We start from the raw sequence: 18,021 nt of genomic DNA on the forward strand, positions 1-18,021 counted from the left end.
CTCCAAACTTTTGAAGGATGGTTTGTATGTATGTCAAAAAGGCTGATCCACCCTCACCAAGAAGAATCATATATCATCATTTGGTTCATGATCAAAATTAGTCACATTACATACCAAAGTAATCTACAGAACATCCAAGAAAAACAGAAAAACTTCCAATAGCCATGGTGATAATACTCGAGCAAAGCACTGACAAGTCCTGTGGACAATTACGCACTCCTCTCCCCCCTGTAGCTAGAACTACCCTCTTACCAAGCTTCGATCACCAAACCAGCCGTTGCCAAAGGTAATCCAAGTAAATGATGAAGGTCTGTAACCTCACAGGAACAATCAACAAGTGTAGACACAACTCTAGCATGCTAGTAAGAATACAAAAACCTAAACGTATGACAGACCCCACATTGCCTCAGAAACAATACATAGCTATCAAGAGAAACTAACACCAAATGACATAATCTAAAATGCTTAAATTGTAAAGAAATGTTTTAACTTGTATCTTTTATGCACTGTACAGGAATTGAAAGAGTAACTACCCAGAATATATCAGTTGCACAATCTTTAGTATTGCCGAAGTGTACAAGGGGTGCACTGATGTCACTAGCACCCTACAAGTGTGATCATGGAGATATTTATAAAAATTGATGGGGTTGTTATGAGAAACACAATATGGAGTAATGCAGTAAGAATGACAAACTGAATTTAAAGAAAAATCCTTGAATACTTACTACACACTGGCTTAAGAGAAAAATACAAAGGAAACATGTTAATACTTACAGATAGTACCAGCACACTGAAAATCTCACTAAGATGGTTCTAAGTGATCATACTTGGACATGCTTGTACAGTACATTTCTTTCAACACTGCTCATAAAAACTGATAGTAGAAAAGGCTGCAGTTGGCTAAATTTAAAAGATGAAAAAGGATTGATTTATGGTTTATGAAAATTAGGCTACACGGCCAAGCACCGGGGCACTTCCAACCATCCAGCACTTAAGACTTTGAAAAGAATTGTTGTTTTGGATTAAGCTGACCTTGTGTCAGCATGGGCTCTTGCTCACCGAGCAGCCCGTAACTGAAAAGAGGTAGTTGAAGTGATTGGACAGAAAAATTGAAAAAATAAGTAGAATGGAGCTAAAGTAAATGGCTAAAAAAGAGGGTGAAACTAGGGACTGAAGGGATGCTGCACACAATTTTTAACAATAAACTTATAAAGGCCCATAGAAACTATTTAACAGGAATATAAACCAAGCATTTGGACTGCTAAACTTCTGTAATCCTAATCACTGAAGAATTGCTAAACTTCTGTAATCCTAATCACTGAAGGATGTTATCTGTACTAATAAGTTTAAAGAAAGTTTGTAAATCAAAAAAGTATGCAGTTTTGGCATGCACTTAAGTTATGGGCCTTTTCAACTACACAGATAACAGTTAGATTGTAGTAAACAACCATACAATCTTCAGTAATACTTACTGTGAAAATTGAATATACTGTTACTACAGTTTCAATATGATGAATATTTTAAAATGCCAGAAACAATGTAGATACATAAAAGATACAACATGTATTGCAAAAAGCTATTGTAGTATTTATTAAAAGTCTTGTTTTATGACGTCTTTGTACATCGATTTTGTAGAGCTACAACCCATCTGTCTCAAGTGCCATTACACATAAGAAATAAAAATACAGTGCTATAAAAATATCATCACACTATAGTAACTAACAGCTTTTCATTTTGCTTAGGAAGCTAGATTTAGAATCATATTTACACGCTTTTAATTCCCATATTGTTTAACAACTGGTTGTGAAAAGTTGTACTAGTGTACTAGTGATCAATTATAATTGAGCACTTCTTTAATTTAGCAAACATAAATTGCTTACAGGAAAAAAAAAATCTTTTATGCCAAGTTTAATTTGACATAGCTTCTAAAAACTACCAAGCACTTGGAGATAATCTACAATTGATATAACAAGAAGTTTGGTCCCTAATTGTGCAGTATCATTAGTTTCCTGCAACCTGATCCCTCTGCTAATAACATACCCAACCAAGCTAGTCACTCTTGCAAACTTTTTTCTCTTTGCAAATAGGTGCCTGAATCCAATAGCAGCCTTCACCTACCGAGCCCAAGACAAGCATTATTTATTTTCAAGTTAAATGTGTAACTTCTTGAAGTGCTTTTAATTATTCACAATTATTTCTTAAAAAGTATGGGATCAGAAGTGGTACTAAGACCTGGGTTCCTAATTATTGCTAACTCTATCACAGCAACCAGAATACACAGTATAAGAATACTAGACAGTACTATATTCTGAAGTCCTCAACTTCCCGACTACTAATTAACAATCAAATATCATCTGGTTTCCAATATAAGAATAGTAATAAAAAAAGTATATAGTTTTTTATGTATGCCCCAAAAATATCACCTGCAGGTGCTGAAAAGGCAAGTCTTAGGCTTTTTGCAAATTTAATCAACCATTTCGTAGATGCAATCGCCATTCACTAATTCATTAACACTACATATTGCCTTTTACTGTATTTGTACTGTTTACTAACCATGCAAAAAAAAAATAATTTCAGTGGCTACAAGATTTGAAAATTAAAGTATAATCTCCCAGTCGCAATATATTACTGTTCCTTAACTTCACTTACTACTAAATTCTAACCTGACTGGATCATTTACGAATTTCAACATTAAATGACAGTGAACTCTGAAAAAGATTGGAGTGACAAAACCATCCATTTATCACTACAAAAATACACATATTATGTAGATTAATGGCTGCATGAGCTCAACTAAAATTAACTAGCATTGCTTTTTTACTGATAATTGTTGAGTTTAGTAAACTGCATATGGAACTACTAAGTTCTGGATGTTAAAAATCTACTCTACTTTCAATAAAGCAATGATTACAAACATGAACTCTATACTGTTAGTATTGGACCCATCAAAAAATTGAATACAAATGGAGGAACACGCCAGAAGTCCAAATGAGTCTCCACTACCTGTTTACTAGCCGATTTCAATTTCAGTTTACAATTGACACACGAGATTGATGACAAGAGAAGTTTAGGATTGAGAGAGCCCACATTTTCTGCAAGAGCCCCAATAAATTCTACCTCATCTCCCACCTGCAATCCTAACACGAATTCAAGGTAATCATTATCAGCAATTATCTTTATTAAAGATGTACTAGCACCAAATTTCCAAGATGATGAAGATGAACTCATTGCTAAAGAGATTTCAAACGTGTATTCATTCCAGTTATCTAATACACAAGTGTCAGAACCCAGAGCACTTTGAATCACATGACAATGGTCATTGTGACTGGGCGGAGTTTTACCTTGACAAGGATTTAGTCGTTTACCTACATAACACCTTATAGGCTTTTCAATTACTTCAGGTACTAAGTTTAAGACTTTTTGTGGCAAGTTCCATATCCTTACAATTTCAACTTGAGTAACAGAACCTTGCCATTTTACAAATGTCCCTTGCAGAGGTAAACACCTGTGAGCAGTGGCAGCACCTGTATCTTTAGAGGGCCAACATACATTCTTGTAATTTTCCCAAAGTAAATTTGAATGCTGCAGTGAAGGTATTCTTTGTATCATACTGGACTGAAAAACATATATAAAGACACCACACCCTATAACTACCTTACTTAATAGTATTAAACTAGGCCACCACTTTTTAAGAATTAAAATTAAAGCTACACATAAAATGAGAATCCAAATAGCTGTGTAAACCTCAAAACCTATATGCAAACAGAGACCTGCAATAAGTAACCCTGGAACTGTGGTTAGAATAAAAGGAGTGAAAAAATGGTAGCATGACTAGAATTGACCATGTGGCAACTGGGATTATCAGGTTACTTGATAATGTAACAAGTTGAGTTGCCATGACTGCTAGGTGGCACCACATTAGACCTACCAAATGAGGGAGAAGAAATGCTAAGCCATGCTTAAAAACAACAGCTGCACAACAGGAACACCATACTAAATGTATAACAGATGCAAAACCTAAATTCAGTTTTATTGTATGCCATACATAAATATGATGAGTAGCAAAGACTTCCTCAAGCCCAGTTCCAGTGAAAATGGGAAGCATCCAAGCGCTAAGCCTTTTGCAAATCTCTGGAGCAACAGCTAACAGGTGAATAAAAAGAGAAATAAACTGCCATACATTCAGCTCTTCTGGTACAAGAAAAAGAGTTAGTACTGTAAATAGATAAAGTGCTGGCAAAAAGTTAACAAGCAGGTTTGATGAAGTGAGTGGCACAGCACCTAAATAAAACAGAAGAGCTACAAGTGTGATAGCATAAGGTTTCCAACATCTTGATTTAAACTTATTTTCTATTTGTGCTGTATTGAGATCAGGACAATAGTGAGAAAAGACTACTGACCACATACGGAAAGAATCAAAGCGTTTTCTGATGAGCAGCATGTGCGCAGATGACGACATCATAACTATCAGTGCAACACAAGCAACAGTAACTGGGAGAACATCATTTATCTTCATTGTTCCTAAAAGTACTACCAAGGCAGACATGAAACTTAACACTGCTATCATGTTTAGAGGACTATTTATGTTCAAGGTTCGCATAAATAAGTTTGTTAACACAACACCTAAGAAGTGAAAACAGCTTTTGTAAATTTCTAAAATTAATCTAAGTGGTAAATATAAAATTTTTTGCAACTGGGACTGTTGTTGAGTTTCCATGGGAGTTATGTAGTAGTGAAGAGGTGGAACACGACCCTCACAATACAACACTGATGAAGATACCAAGTGATCTTCTGTAAGCCGTTCCCCTCCATAACGCTTCTCAAGGTTACAGCCATCTTCACTATTTGTGCTTCCCTGTTTTAAAAGTAAAAAAATTTAAGGTATTCAAATAAAACATCTGTTTTGTGCATTACAATAAACGAAAAATTAGGTTAGCATCCCGTAACCATCAATAATTCTGATGAAACAAATCTATGAAATCAATTTATTATGAATACATATACATTTCCAGTCTATGAACTACTGCAAATATTTCATGGCCCACTTAGGACGTGTTTTTACAACTACATATTTTCAAACTTTCCCCAATAACTACTATGCAATTGCAAAAGATATATTATGGACTACTCTACAGAGGACTAGTGCTGCCTACCTGGAACTCCAATATATCCATGTTGAGATATAATGCAATTTACAAATATATGACAGAAATAAATACAGATTTACATATTACACCAAAATATTGCCAGTAACACGTGAAAAATAAACAGAATCTTTTAGGTTAATTACAACATAAGCATCAGCAAATCCTAAGAGTAATGAAAAGATAACTAAGCTGGCAATTCATTCATAAAAAGTAATAAAAGCTGGCACAAACCATCTCACCAAAGAAAATCGGTTAAAGATGAAAATAATAATCACATAATGTACATACAATGATTTCAGAGTGGTTTTCTTTTTTGAAATATATACATAATTCCAACAGGATGCCTATATTAGTTATGGTCACAGCAAATGCATTTGATCTTCTTTTATAACTTTCTCTACAGCTTACCTAAGCTTATATCCAAAGTATCTCAAAATGTCTATCAGCCATATCAATGATTTAAGAACAGTTCTGGAGAGTTTCAACAGCACTAAAAGTATAAATTTCTGTATAGTTGCAAAATGTCATATGAATTATTCTAGTTTGAAATACTATTAACAAATCATACATCTATATCTCTATATATCTCTATATCTTTATTTATATATATATATATATATATATATATATATATATATATATTATATATATATATATATATATATATATATATATATATATATATATATATATATATATATATACACACACAGTAGTACCTCGAGATACGAAAGGCTCAACTTACGAAAAATCCAAGTTACAAAAGCCAATACGAAAAATTTTACTGCTCTTAACATACGAAAAGTTTTTTTCAAGATACGAAAGGTTGTTGCTATAAAGTCCCGAGATTCGCCCGGACCACCGAGAACAATTTTAAAACTCCCGCGCCGCCAACTGAGTAAACTCGCCATCATCCTCCCGCTCTCCCATGGTTCCTGATGCTAATCACCCATAAGGTCCCTGCTCCTATTGGTCAGCATCTACCCCTTGTGCTTTAAGTATTCTATTGGTAAAAGGTTGCTGTAAATTGAAAAACTTAGTATTCATGCAATACATTTAATAAAAAAAAGAACATTACATAAAGATAGAATAAAGAATAGAAATGAATGGTTATTATACTGTTTGGTAGTTTCAGTAGTTGAAGAGAGATAATGAAAATTTATGGCTTACTGTGTAAAAGTGATTGCTTGGCGATCGTTCGATACTCGTAAGGGCTGGATGTAAACAGACGTTTGGAAGCTTTTTTTTGTTTGTTTATTATAGTTAATGGTTACTTAATAATTATTTGAAATGAGTACATGCAATACATTTAATAAAAAAAAATGTGAATTAGATATCATAAAATATAAAATAAATCAGACTGCCAACAAATACGCATTTTTTAGAATTCTTCTTCCGTTTTATTATTAAGTTACGTATACGTATTACGTATGTTTCATTATAGCTGTCAGTAACTCGGTATCTCCGTTAGGTAAAGATAGAATAAAGAATAGAAATGAATGGTTATTATACTGTTTGGTGGTTTCATTAGTTGAAGAGAGATACTAATGACAATTTATGGCTTACTGTGTGCTAGGAAAAATGATTGCTTGGCGCTCGTTCGATACTCGTAAGACGGGTAAGAGCTGAGAATGTAAACAATCGATTGGAAGGTTTGTTTTTTGTTTGTTTGTGTATCATAGTTAATGATTAATTAATAATTATTTGAAATGAGTACATACTGATTATTTATACATTTTATTGGCATATTCTAAGCTTTTAGCTCTTAGATTTAGATGTCAGAATCATAGACTAGGCTACAGTAGCAACAGCTAACATAGGCTAGGCTTATTGCTAAGGGACATATGCTAAAGTCCTCATATATGCAGTAAAAATGGGGTTGAACATTATATGCAGTTGAATATTACTCAAGTATGTACAAGTATTTTGCCTTTTTGGAGTCATATTTCTTCCGTCGTAACCCTAGAACATGTGTTTTAGGCCTGGAAATATAATTTACTGGGGTGTTTTTGGAGGGCTTGGAACGGATTAGACATTTTACATGTAAAATGTGTTCCAAGATACGAAAAACTCTTGATATGAAGGTCGTCTCGGAACGGATTAATTTCGTATCTCGAGGTACCACTGTCCCCCCGTATTCGCGGGGGATGCGTACCAGACCCCCCCGCGAATAGTTAGAATCCACGAATGTTTGGAACCCCCCCTCTAAAAATGCTCATAAACTGTCCTGGACATGCAAACACCAAAGTATCCCTTAAAGACCATCCTTCATCAAATATACATAAAATATCCTATTATGGTTCATATTAATCTTTGAAATATTATTAATACTATTTTAAAGTAAATCTTACATTTTATGTTTAGACATAAATACATACTATGTATGTACTGAAAATGACTAAGTTATGTATGTGAAAATAATTCAGTCCCCCCATAAGTATTCGGTCATGCACGTTTTCTTTCATACTGTTACTATTTGAGACATCCATTTTCTTTTTACAATGGAATGTGAAATCACAAATACCAAATGTCTACTTAAAGTATTATCCTACATCAAATATACCATTGAATTGGTATTATTAATATCATTTTAAAGTAATCTTAAACATTTTACCATTAGAAATATATAAACAGCCAATAGCATAGAGAGAGAGAGAGAGAGAGAGAGGAGATGAGAGAGAGAGAGAGAGAGAGAGAGAGAGAGAGAGAGGGTTGTCCTTATTTAAAAGAGTGAAATGGATAGATTATTGTACTTCTTTAAAATACTATCACATGTGAATTTTGAGATTAGTTATATTATTATTATTATTATTATTATGTGAAAATATTAATAAACATACACATGTACCATAGAAATTATCTCGTATATATCAGCAAAAGAGAAAGAGATGGCAACACTGGATTTGACAGTTGGAACCCAGCCAACAAGCTGGCTACGCAACAAGGACACGGGGTTACATAATTCTTTTTATTTATAAAACTAAAATCTTGCTTAATTCACTTTAGTATTTTCTTTAATGAATTTATATTATTGCTGTTTACATTAATATTGATATTTGAAAAATTAGTAAATCATCATCCAAAAAAAATACATCGCTTTAAGAGAGAGAGAGAGAGCAGAGAGAGAGATGAGAGAAGTAGAGAGAGAGAGGAGAGAGAGAGAGAGACGAGAGAGAGAGAGAGAGAGAGATTATCGTAGTATTTGTAAAAAATACTTTCACATACGATTTTTGTAATTACAGTTATTATTTCTGGGCTCAGCTCGTGTCGCTGCGCGAAATATCCTTTAATCTATTATTTCTAGGGTAAATGTACTAACACATACCCAGAGAATAAATAAAATAAAGAAAAAGGTCAGTACAACTGACTCGCTCACCCTCCAAGAGGGTGTCGGTATGAACACTAGGCGAGTGAGACCACTACCACGAGCCAAAAACCAATAGAAATCTCCCACAACAAAACCCTCCATGCCATGGAGGAGCCGAACCCACCCCCAGCGTGAAGGCAGCTCGTACTACTACTTACTACTACTACTCCATCCATGCTGCCAGACTGCTGCCTCCTTGGTGGCCATCCTTTTCAGTTAGCACTCACGAGCAGACGTGATATTTTTCTCTCTGTTTTTGTTGCCCTTTCGTTGGATTTATCTATGATGGAGCGTGCAGCTATTGCAGCAGCTAAGTTAAGTACTCAGTATTTATGGTTAGTTGGTTTTTTCCGGCCCTCGGTCAGTATTTGCCGTTTTTTAGGTATAAATACGAACTCGGGGTCGGAAGCATGGCAGCATGGTTCTGCCGCGTGGTGGGTTTGGTTCTCTGGGTCTCCATACCTAGAACATCCCATTCTCTATGTACGCTCTATATTTATTATCGTTTTACTTAGGGTACTGTCTACTCAGGTTTGTCATGCATGCATGTCTTTACCTTATGTAGGCTTCTTCTTTCCAGACCCCTAGTCCCGGCTCTTAGTATCGGCCTCTGACTAGCTTTTGAGTGGTAGACTTTCCTTCGGGTTAGTCATACACCTCCTGGATTTTTTCTCTACTTTATTGTTTTCTTTCTTTTATTTTATTTTATTATACCATGTATTTTGTTATGGTTAGGTTAGTTAGGCGTCTGGCTTAGCCTAGGTCCTGGCTCCTTGAGCCTATGCTACCGCTCATCAGTTCGGTTGCTTCCCTATAGCATCTCTCTGATCAGTCGGTTTTGGCCCAGTGGGTCTCTATTGCTACCGCTTTTCAGTTCATTGCTTCCCGATAGCATCTCTCTGATCAGTTGGTTGGTCCTAGGTTTAGTTTGTCTTATTTTTAGCCTTACCGTCTCGTGTCACTACGCGATCACGAGACAGCCAGACGCCTGCCCAGTCCCTTCCCCCCTCCTCCCGCTCTTCCATAGAGTCGGGGGAGGGTGGGGCGGTCTGCCCACGCTCGCTCCACATACCCGAGCATGCCTCCCTCTCTCCCCCCAGGCGGAGGGGCCAGGGAGGACGGGACAGACCCAGACTGGACGCGGACCTCTTCCGGCTTCTCGGTCCGGCCCCGGAGGTGGTGATGTGATGGGGGGTACTGGCCTTTCCCCCATCCGTTGCTTCCTTGTCGCTCCGGTTCGCTCGAGCCTGTATGTCTCCTCGCTCTTTCCCGACCTTGCTAGGTCTCCTTCCATGATCGGAGTCCTGGCATCCAGCGGGAAGTTGTTTGTCCACCCAGTAGGGTGGACCGGAACATACAGTGGGTCCCCTGCTAACCTTCCGTATTGCTGAGTTACTACACTCCGCTACGCACTGGACTTGCTCGGTTCGTTTTAGGTTTAAGAGTTATTAGATTAACTATAAGTTTATCTTAAGTACTTAAACCTTTTCCCCCTCCTTACATGTTTTACCGGATATCTCCGGGATTATAGCCTATTCAGGCGGGGCAGGGGGGGGGGGGTTATGCCCAAATTTTTTCCGAGCTCCGGCATGCAACGGAGTTTCTTCTGTCCTTTAGCCTGTAAGTGTTATTCTTTAAGATACTCATGTGTCTTCCCACTTACAGGCCACCAACTGTGAGCATCTGGGATGCGCCGCCACACTTCAGGACCCATGTGGACACGAAGTTTGCCGGTCCCATGCTCCATGCGCGACTCTGCACGGGGACATCCAGGTCTGGTAACCCATGAGACGTGTACATATGTTACGATCTGGTGAGCCAAGCTTTTAGAATGGGTGAGTATTCCATCTCCGGTAGCTGCTCCGCGCTTCTGTTTAGTGCTTAAGTTTTCATCATCCACTTTAACTTAAGGCATCTAAGTTTAAGTTATATTTAAGTTTTAGTTTAAGTGAGTTCTTAAATCTAACCTACGCCCTCTCTTCCAGGCGCCGGCAGTGAAGGATACCGCACTGGCAACCCTGCGGGCCTGGGTCGGCGGTTTTGGGAAGAACGCCGCCAAGGGTATGCCCTACATCTGGAGAAGAAGCGGTTGGCGCTGTTAATCTTCCCCGGAGGCAAGGCGACAGGATACGTCGACCCAGTAGAGGCGGCCCCTACTATCGCCTTCATCCAACAACAGCTGGCTGCCATCATTAACTGATCAAGACCAGGATATCTCCACAGACGTCGCGACTTTAGATATTAATGTAGAACCTATGGTAGGTGTAGACGACCTGTTGGTCGAGGTAAGTAGGGTGGACACCCAAGGGTCACCCTTGGGTGTGACTGTTTCTTCTACTCCTGCAACCTCTCCATCCTTCCAAGGATTTACAGGTGATGAATTATATACTCCTCCTGACGCTTCGGTTAGACCTAAGGTCAAGGGTCAAGCAGTGAAATCCTTGTCTAAGACGTCGTCGTCGTCTAAGAAGTCGACTCGGCGTCATCCTCTCACGTAAGTCTCCGGCTGCGAATCCCGGAGCAGGACAAGCCTAAAGCTTCTAGCTCCGGCTCTAAGTCCTCGAGGAGTAAATCCTCCAGAGAGAGATCTCGCACCCCGGCAGAGTCACCAGTTCCGCTACCCTTGGTTCCGATTCAGAGCCACCCATCCCCACCTCCGCAGCAGCTCCGGCCTTGGACTCCAATGCTGGCCTGTTGCAACAGGTGGGCGACCTGGTTGGGTCCCTAAAGAGTAGCATGGAGCAAATGATCTCTCGTCTGTCGGATAGGATTACTTCCCAAGACTCCATTATAGCCGGACTGAGAGAAGCCCCCCTAGCCTCTCCTCCACTTTCCGATACGAGCGGAACTCAGCTTCCTCCGTATGACTCGCTAACCTCCGTTCTCGATGAACAATCCATGGAGAGTAGCGTCATACGCCCCCGCCTTCCAAGACGGTCTTCTAATTTCCATACCCGGAATTCGGAACTCGAAGGATAGAGGACTTCGGAGTTTCTTCCCGGAAGACCTCCAGCCTCCGTTCATAGGCTACGCAAGGCTTACAGCTTCAGCCATGGTTCGGGATGATAGGGTACCTAAGGAGACAGTCCTCTATTCACGAGACCAGGCTCAGAGAGAATGGCTCAGATGTTTAGAGGACATGGATTGTTCCAATACCAGATACAACCTTTCAAGAGTCCCTTTACCATTTTCACAATGGATGAGAGTACCCGCTCCCGTTCCTGACAAAGATCACGAGGTCTACCATCCCAGCGGTCCAGAAGGGGGAACCCATGCCCTCAATTGAAGGAAGCAGATCCCACATCTCCGTTGCTCCCTTCAGCCGGAGAATTGTGGGAGGACTGCCAAACACCTTCTCAGCTGGCAAACTCAAACCGGACTGTGCTATGGAGCAGTTTGGTGAAAAGCTACCCAGGCTCCCAGATAGCCTTATTCAGGCTGAATTTGACGCAAAATCGCGACTAGGCCAGATCAATTAACTCTATGGCTATGTCCGATTTGTAGCAACCATAGCTTATGGCTCAGAGCCGCTTTTTAAGCTCATGACCAAAGCAGCTGACTCAAACGGTACAGTCGGATATGTTTGAGTTTGCCACTGCTAGAATGAATTGTCGGAAGCATGTCCTACAAGAGGCAACCATTCGACATGAGCCGAATAGGTTGCTCTCGTCTAACATCTGGGGGAGCAGATCTCTTCCCAGAAGCTATGGTAAAGGAAGTCCAGTCAGAGGCTACGAGGCTGAACCAGAGCCTTAAGGACCGTTGGGGCCTTACAGCTAAGAGGAGACAAGACCTAACTCCTAAAGGTAAGGGACAGAAGAAACCTAGGCGTTTCCCACCCTTACCAGAAAAAGCAGCCACGCTTTCCTCAGCAAGTTTCCAACGGTGCCCTTAGTGCAAACAGCCCAACCTTCCACCTCTAAGGCTCAATCACAGCCAATTTATGTGATATCCCCTCAGCCTCAGCCCTCCACCTCTTACGCCTCTCTCCAGCTTACAATCAAGCCTTCGAGAGTCAAGCTTCACAGAAGTATGACCGCTCGGGTAAGGGAGGCAGAGGTAAGCGTTCCTTTCGTGGGAGAGGATCGGGAGGCCCAGGTTTAACAGGGGAAAGCACTTCAGAGGAGGCCGAGGTGGTTACCAAAACCAATGAAGAAACTTCAGGTAGGAGGGAGGCTGTTTTCACTTTCGCCATCGGTGGAACTTCAGCGAATGGGCTCAGAGCATAGTGTCAAAAGGCCTGGGTTGGATGCTGGTTGACGAACCCACCTCCATCCAGACCTTTCCGTCAACTTCCTTTCCAAAGAATTGACAGAGTACGCAGAGGACCTCCTCAGAAAGGAGCTATAGCGAGAGTCAAGAGATTAAAATTTCAAGGTCGCTTGTTCAGCGTGCCAAAGAAAGGAAAGGCTCACAAAAAAGAAGGGTAATCTTAGACTTGTCCCGCTTAAACTTAGCCATCCGCTGCGACAAGTTCAAGATGCTCACGATCTCACAGGTGCGGACCTTACTTCCCCGTGGGGCAGTCACCACCTCTATCGATCTTACAGACGCCTACTATCATATCCCTATTGCAAGACACTTCCGTCGTATCTGGGTTCAGTGGATAGGAGACCAGGCATTCTCCTTCAAGGTAGTTCCCTTCGGACTCAACGTAGCACCCAGGGTGTTCACGAAAACTAGCGGAGGCAGTAGTGCAACAAGCTCAGATCACAAGGGATTATGGTAGTAGCGTATCTCGACGATTGGTTGATCTGGGCTTCAACAGTCGAGGAATGCAACAGAGCCACACTGAAAGTGATTCAGTTCCTGGAATATCTAGGCTTCAAGATAAACAGGACCAAGTCAGACTCACTCCAGAGTCAGCTTTCAGTGGCTGGGCATTCAATGGAATCTATCCTCCATACTCTGTCGATTCCATCAACCAAAAGGAAAGAAATAGCGAAGTCAGTCAAACAATTTCTAAGTCACAAACTGGCATCAAGGAGAGCTCAGGAGAGGATCCTGGGTTCTCTCCATTTGCTTCAGTGACGAACGTCTTAAGAAAGCCAAACTGAAGGACCTAACCAGAATCTGGCGCTCACGAGCAATGTCAGGTCCAGGGACAAACTATCCTCAGTCCCTCTGATTCTAAAGAATCGTCTTCCGGCCGGTGGGTGGCGAAAGTCAAGAATTTGTCAGTGTCAGTACCACTTCAGTTCCCTCCACCAGGAATTACCATCACACAGACGCGTCCTTAAGCGGCTGGGGAGGGTATTCCATGTCCAAAAGGTTCAAGGGACTTGGTCACCTCAGTTCAGTCAGTTCCATATAAAACGTACTGGAGGCAATGGCAGTGTTCTTGACTCTAAAAAGATTACGCCCACCAAAGTTACTCCCACATAAAGCTAGTTCTGGACAGCGCAGTGGTAGTACATTGTATAAACAGAGGAGGCTCCAAGTCACGTCATCTAAATCATGTGATGGTAGCCATCTTCTCCCTGGCAGACAAGTTCAGTTGGCATCTCTCCTCCACTCACATAGCGGGAGTGAGAAACGTCATAGCAGACGCGTTATCCCGATCAGTACCCCTAGAGTCGGAATGGTCACTGGACAACAGTTCGTTCCAATGGATCCTTCAAAGAGTCCCAGGGCTACAGGTGGATCTCTTCGTCATCTCAAGCGAATCACAAACTCCCTGTTATGTAGCCCCCAACCTGGACCCTCTGGCCTACGCCACGGACGCCCTGGCTCTAGACTGGAACAACTGGAAGAAGATTTATGTCTTTCCCCCAGTGAATCTTCTTATGAAAGTTTTAAACAAACTCAGGACGTTCAAGGGTCAAGTGGCTCTAGTAGCCCCAGACTGGCCGAAGAGCAATTGGTATCCCCTAATTCTGGAGCTGGGCCTTCGTTCCTCTTCGAATACCCAATCCCAGGGCTACTCCCAGTCAGTACAAACGAAAAGGACGTGTTCGCTTCCTCAGGGATTCTCAAAACCCTAACTTTATGGATTTCATGAAGTTTGCGGCAAAAAGAAAAGATGCGAATATTGACCCTCAGAATATTCTCTTCTTGGAATCCGATAAAGGGATTCAACTTTGAGACAGTATGATGCTGCTGTCAAAAAGTTAGCAATCTTCTTGAGAGAATCTGATATCAGAATCATGACAGTTAATTCAGCTATATCCTTCTTCAGATCCTTATTTGAAAAAGGTTTAGCAGCTAGCACGATTACGACAAACAAGTCAGCCTTGAAAAAGATATTTCAATTTGGGTTCAACATAGACTTGACGGATTCCTACTTCTCGTCTATTCCTAAGGCATGTGCTAGACTTAGACCTTCTGTAAGGCCTACGTCAGTTTCATGGTTCTTAAACGATGTTCTAAAGCTGGCTTCAGAAACCGATAATGACACATGCTCGTTTATAATGCTTCGTTGAGGAAAACCCTGTTTTTATTAAGCTTAGCTTCAGGAGCAAGAATTTCAGAACTGTCGGCTTTATCCAGAGATCCGGATCATATTCAATTCCTTCCTCCCACAGGGGAAGTACTACTTTCTCCGGAACGTAGCTTTTTAGCAAAGAATGAAGATCCTTTGATGAGGTGGGAACCTTGGAAGGTACACCCCTTCCCACAAGATGTATCTCTTTGCCCAGTTACAACCTTACGAGCCTTTCTGTCTAGGACCTCCTCATCTCATCGGGTCCCCTCTTTAAAAGGGAAAAAGGTGGTACTTTATCCATTAAAGGCATCAGGCAGCAAATCCTGTACTTTATTAAGCAAGCCAATCCTGACTCTTTCCCGGGAAAGCACATGATGTTAGGGCAGTAGCCACCTCGATTAATTATTTTCCAACACATGAATTTCGATGAGTTGAAAAAGTATACCGGATGGAAATCGCCGACAGTGTTCAAACGCCATTACCTTAAGTCCTTGGAAGTTCTGAAATTTTCAGCAGTAGCAGCGGGAAACAATAGTTTCCCTGACTCTAGTTAATTTGTAGTAGAAGATTCAGTCCTCCTTTCTACCTTGCTTCACCCAACAGTTCGTCTATTCCTACCGTGTTCATTTACATTCACCTGGTGTCTTAGCTGCTTTTATGATGATGTAGTGGGTGCCCCTTACTTTTTTTGCCAGGGACCACTCACAGATGATTATGGATTTTGATCTCATGATGTTACCCCATTATTTTTTCTGCTAGGGATACATCTCATTTATAATGGTTACGGGTTTTGATATTAAGTCATATGCATTCCTTATATTAATATTTGATTGCTTTAATTGCTATTATATTTTTGATACATGCCTTTACACAGATACTATTTTGTTACATGTAAGCCAATTTACCTCTGTACATATGTAAATTATCTTATGATAAGAAACATGTTTAGAATTAAGGTAATTTAAGCATATTTCTATTTGTATCAGTGTATTTGTACTGTTTTTAGCAATTATATTCCTTTTTATATTACATTATTTTTTTTTCTTAATTTGAGACCTATTCTGACTTATTTTATTACTTTTGTTTACAATCTTGTGCTATTTCTCTGGTACGATTTCGCGCAGCGACACGAGCTGAGCCCAGAAAGGGATTTGACGTAAGGAAAAATCTAGTTTCTGGGCGATTGGCTCGTGTCGCAGCGAAATCTCCCACCTACCCATCCCTTCGCCCAAGATTGTCTGCTAACTTCAGGATGGCCACCAGAGGCGCAGCAGTCGGCAGCATGGGATGGAGTAGTAGTAGTACGAGCTGCTCACTCTGTGGGTCGGCTCTCCTCATGGAGGGTTTTTGTTGTGGAGATTTCTATTGGTTGTTTTGGCTCGTGGTAGTGGTCTCACTCGCCTAGTGTTCATACCGACACCCTCTTGGAGGGTGAGCGAGTCAGTTGTACTGACCTTTTTCTTTATTTTATTTATTCTCTGGTATGTGTTAGTACATTTACCCTAGAAATAATAGATTAAAGGATATTTCGCTGGCGACACAAGCCAATCGCCCAGAAATAGATTTTTCCTTACGTCAAAATCCCTTTATTATTATTGTTGAAAATATTAATAAACAGCGAGAGAGAGAGAGAGAGAGAGAGAGAGAGAGAGAGAGAGAGAGAGAGAGAGAGAGAGAGAGAGAGAGAGGGTGGAAATCTCATGAGCAGTTGATGGCAACAACAAATCAGCTCCTTCCCCCTTCGGTCACTTAACTTGATACGTATATCTGAGTTTTTTTTAGAAAGAATCTGACTGGGATTTCCTTCATTCTTCCATAATTTTTTAAATTTATAAGCTAAAATCTTACTAACTCACTATGGTATTTTCTTTAATGAATTGATATTATTGCTGTATAAATTAATATTAATATTTGAAAATAGTAAAATCATTTTATTTATCATACAAAAAAACATACATCTTTGTAGTAGAGAGAAAGAGAAGAGAAGGCATTATTATTTTTATTATGATCTTTAAACTTATTAAACTTACTAATACAGTATTAATCAAAATTAATATTTGAAAATTAGTAAATCATTTTTGTATCATAAAAATGTATTTAGTCAAGAAAATAAACATCAAAATACACTAATTAGTGATTATTTTCGTCGGAAAATTCCGCGAATGGGCGAGTCCGTCCGCGAATAATTTCTAGATAGGTTCCAAAGAAAAACCCACGAATATGTGAGTCCACGAATCCGGAGAATGCGAATATGGGGGGAACACTGTATATATATATATCTCTCTCTCTCTCTCTCTCTCTCTCTCATCTCTCTCTCTCTCTCTTCTCTCTCTCTCTCTCTCTCTCTCTCTATATATATATATATATATATATATAATATATAATTAATATATATATATATATATATATATATATATATCTTTTCCAAATTATCTTTAAAGCTAGCTAGAAGCAGTGTTTTTACTTTGGAGCTAGTGTAAACTTCAAGTAATTGGAACTCAAGTGTTTATATATATATATATATATTATATATATATATATATATATATATATATTATATATATATATATATATAGATATATATATATATATATATATATATATATATATATATATATATATGTGTACACACACACACATACAGGAAGTCCCAGAAGAATTAACGGGTCTCAGCGCACCCTCCAGTAGTGGAAAAGGAAATATTTTTTTTCTTTTCAGACAATTTTGGAAATGTCTGCTACTACAGAAAATGCTTATTCAAGTAATGAGTGTATTATCAAAGAAACTGCAATCAAGGCTGGGATCCTCCAATACTTCAAAACTGAACAATATTTCTGCTACACAAATAATCACAATATTTTATTCTTGTAATTTTTAATTACAACAAAATATGCAAGAAATAATAATGCAAGAAATCACTGAACCACCAATAGCCAGTTGTTTTTCAACTTGAGTTTCCAATTACAGTAGTACCTTGAGATACGAAATTAATCCGTTGGCACCTTTCGTATTATGAGGTTTTCATATCTTGGACCACATTTTACATGCAAAATGGCTAATCCGTTCCAAGCCCTCCAAAAAAC

The 18,021-nt window shown here is 39.5% G+C and overlaps 1 protein-coding gene across 1 annotated transcript in view; it reads right to left on the reverse strand.

Annotated features, from left to right (window-relative positions):
- Positions 1-1,564: 1,564 nt before the first annotated feature.
- The window catches only part of LOC135208652 (wolframin-like), a gene marked incomplete in the record, with an annotated part of 30,751 nt that continues 14,294 nt past the window's right edge, over positions 1,565-18,021 (reverse strand). The window contains 2 exon segments of the mRNA XM_064241050.1: positions 1,565-3,801; positions 3,803-4,855. Of these exon segments, the coding sequence (XP_064097120.1) occupies positions 2,923-3,801; positions 3,803-4,855 (1,932 nt within the window).

Source organism: Macrobrachium nipponense, chromosome 35 (genome assembly GCF_015104395.2).
Source record: "Macrobrachium nipponense isolate FS-2020 chromosome 35, ASM1510439v2, whole genome shotgun sequence".
In the NCBI taxonomy this organism is placed as follows: domain Eukaryota; kingdom Metazoa; phylum Arthropoda; class Malacostraca; order Decapoda; family Palaemonidae; genus Macrobrachium; species Macrobrachium nipponense.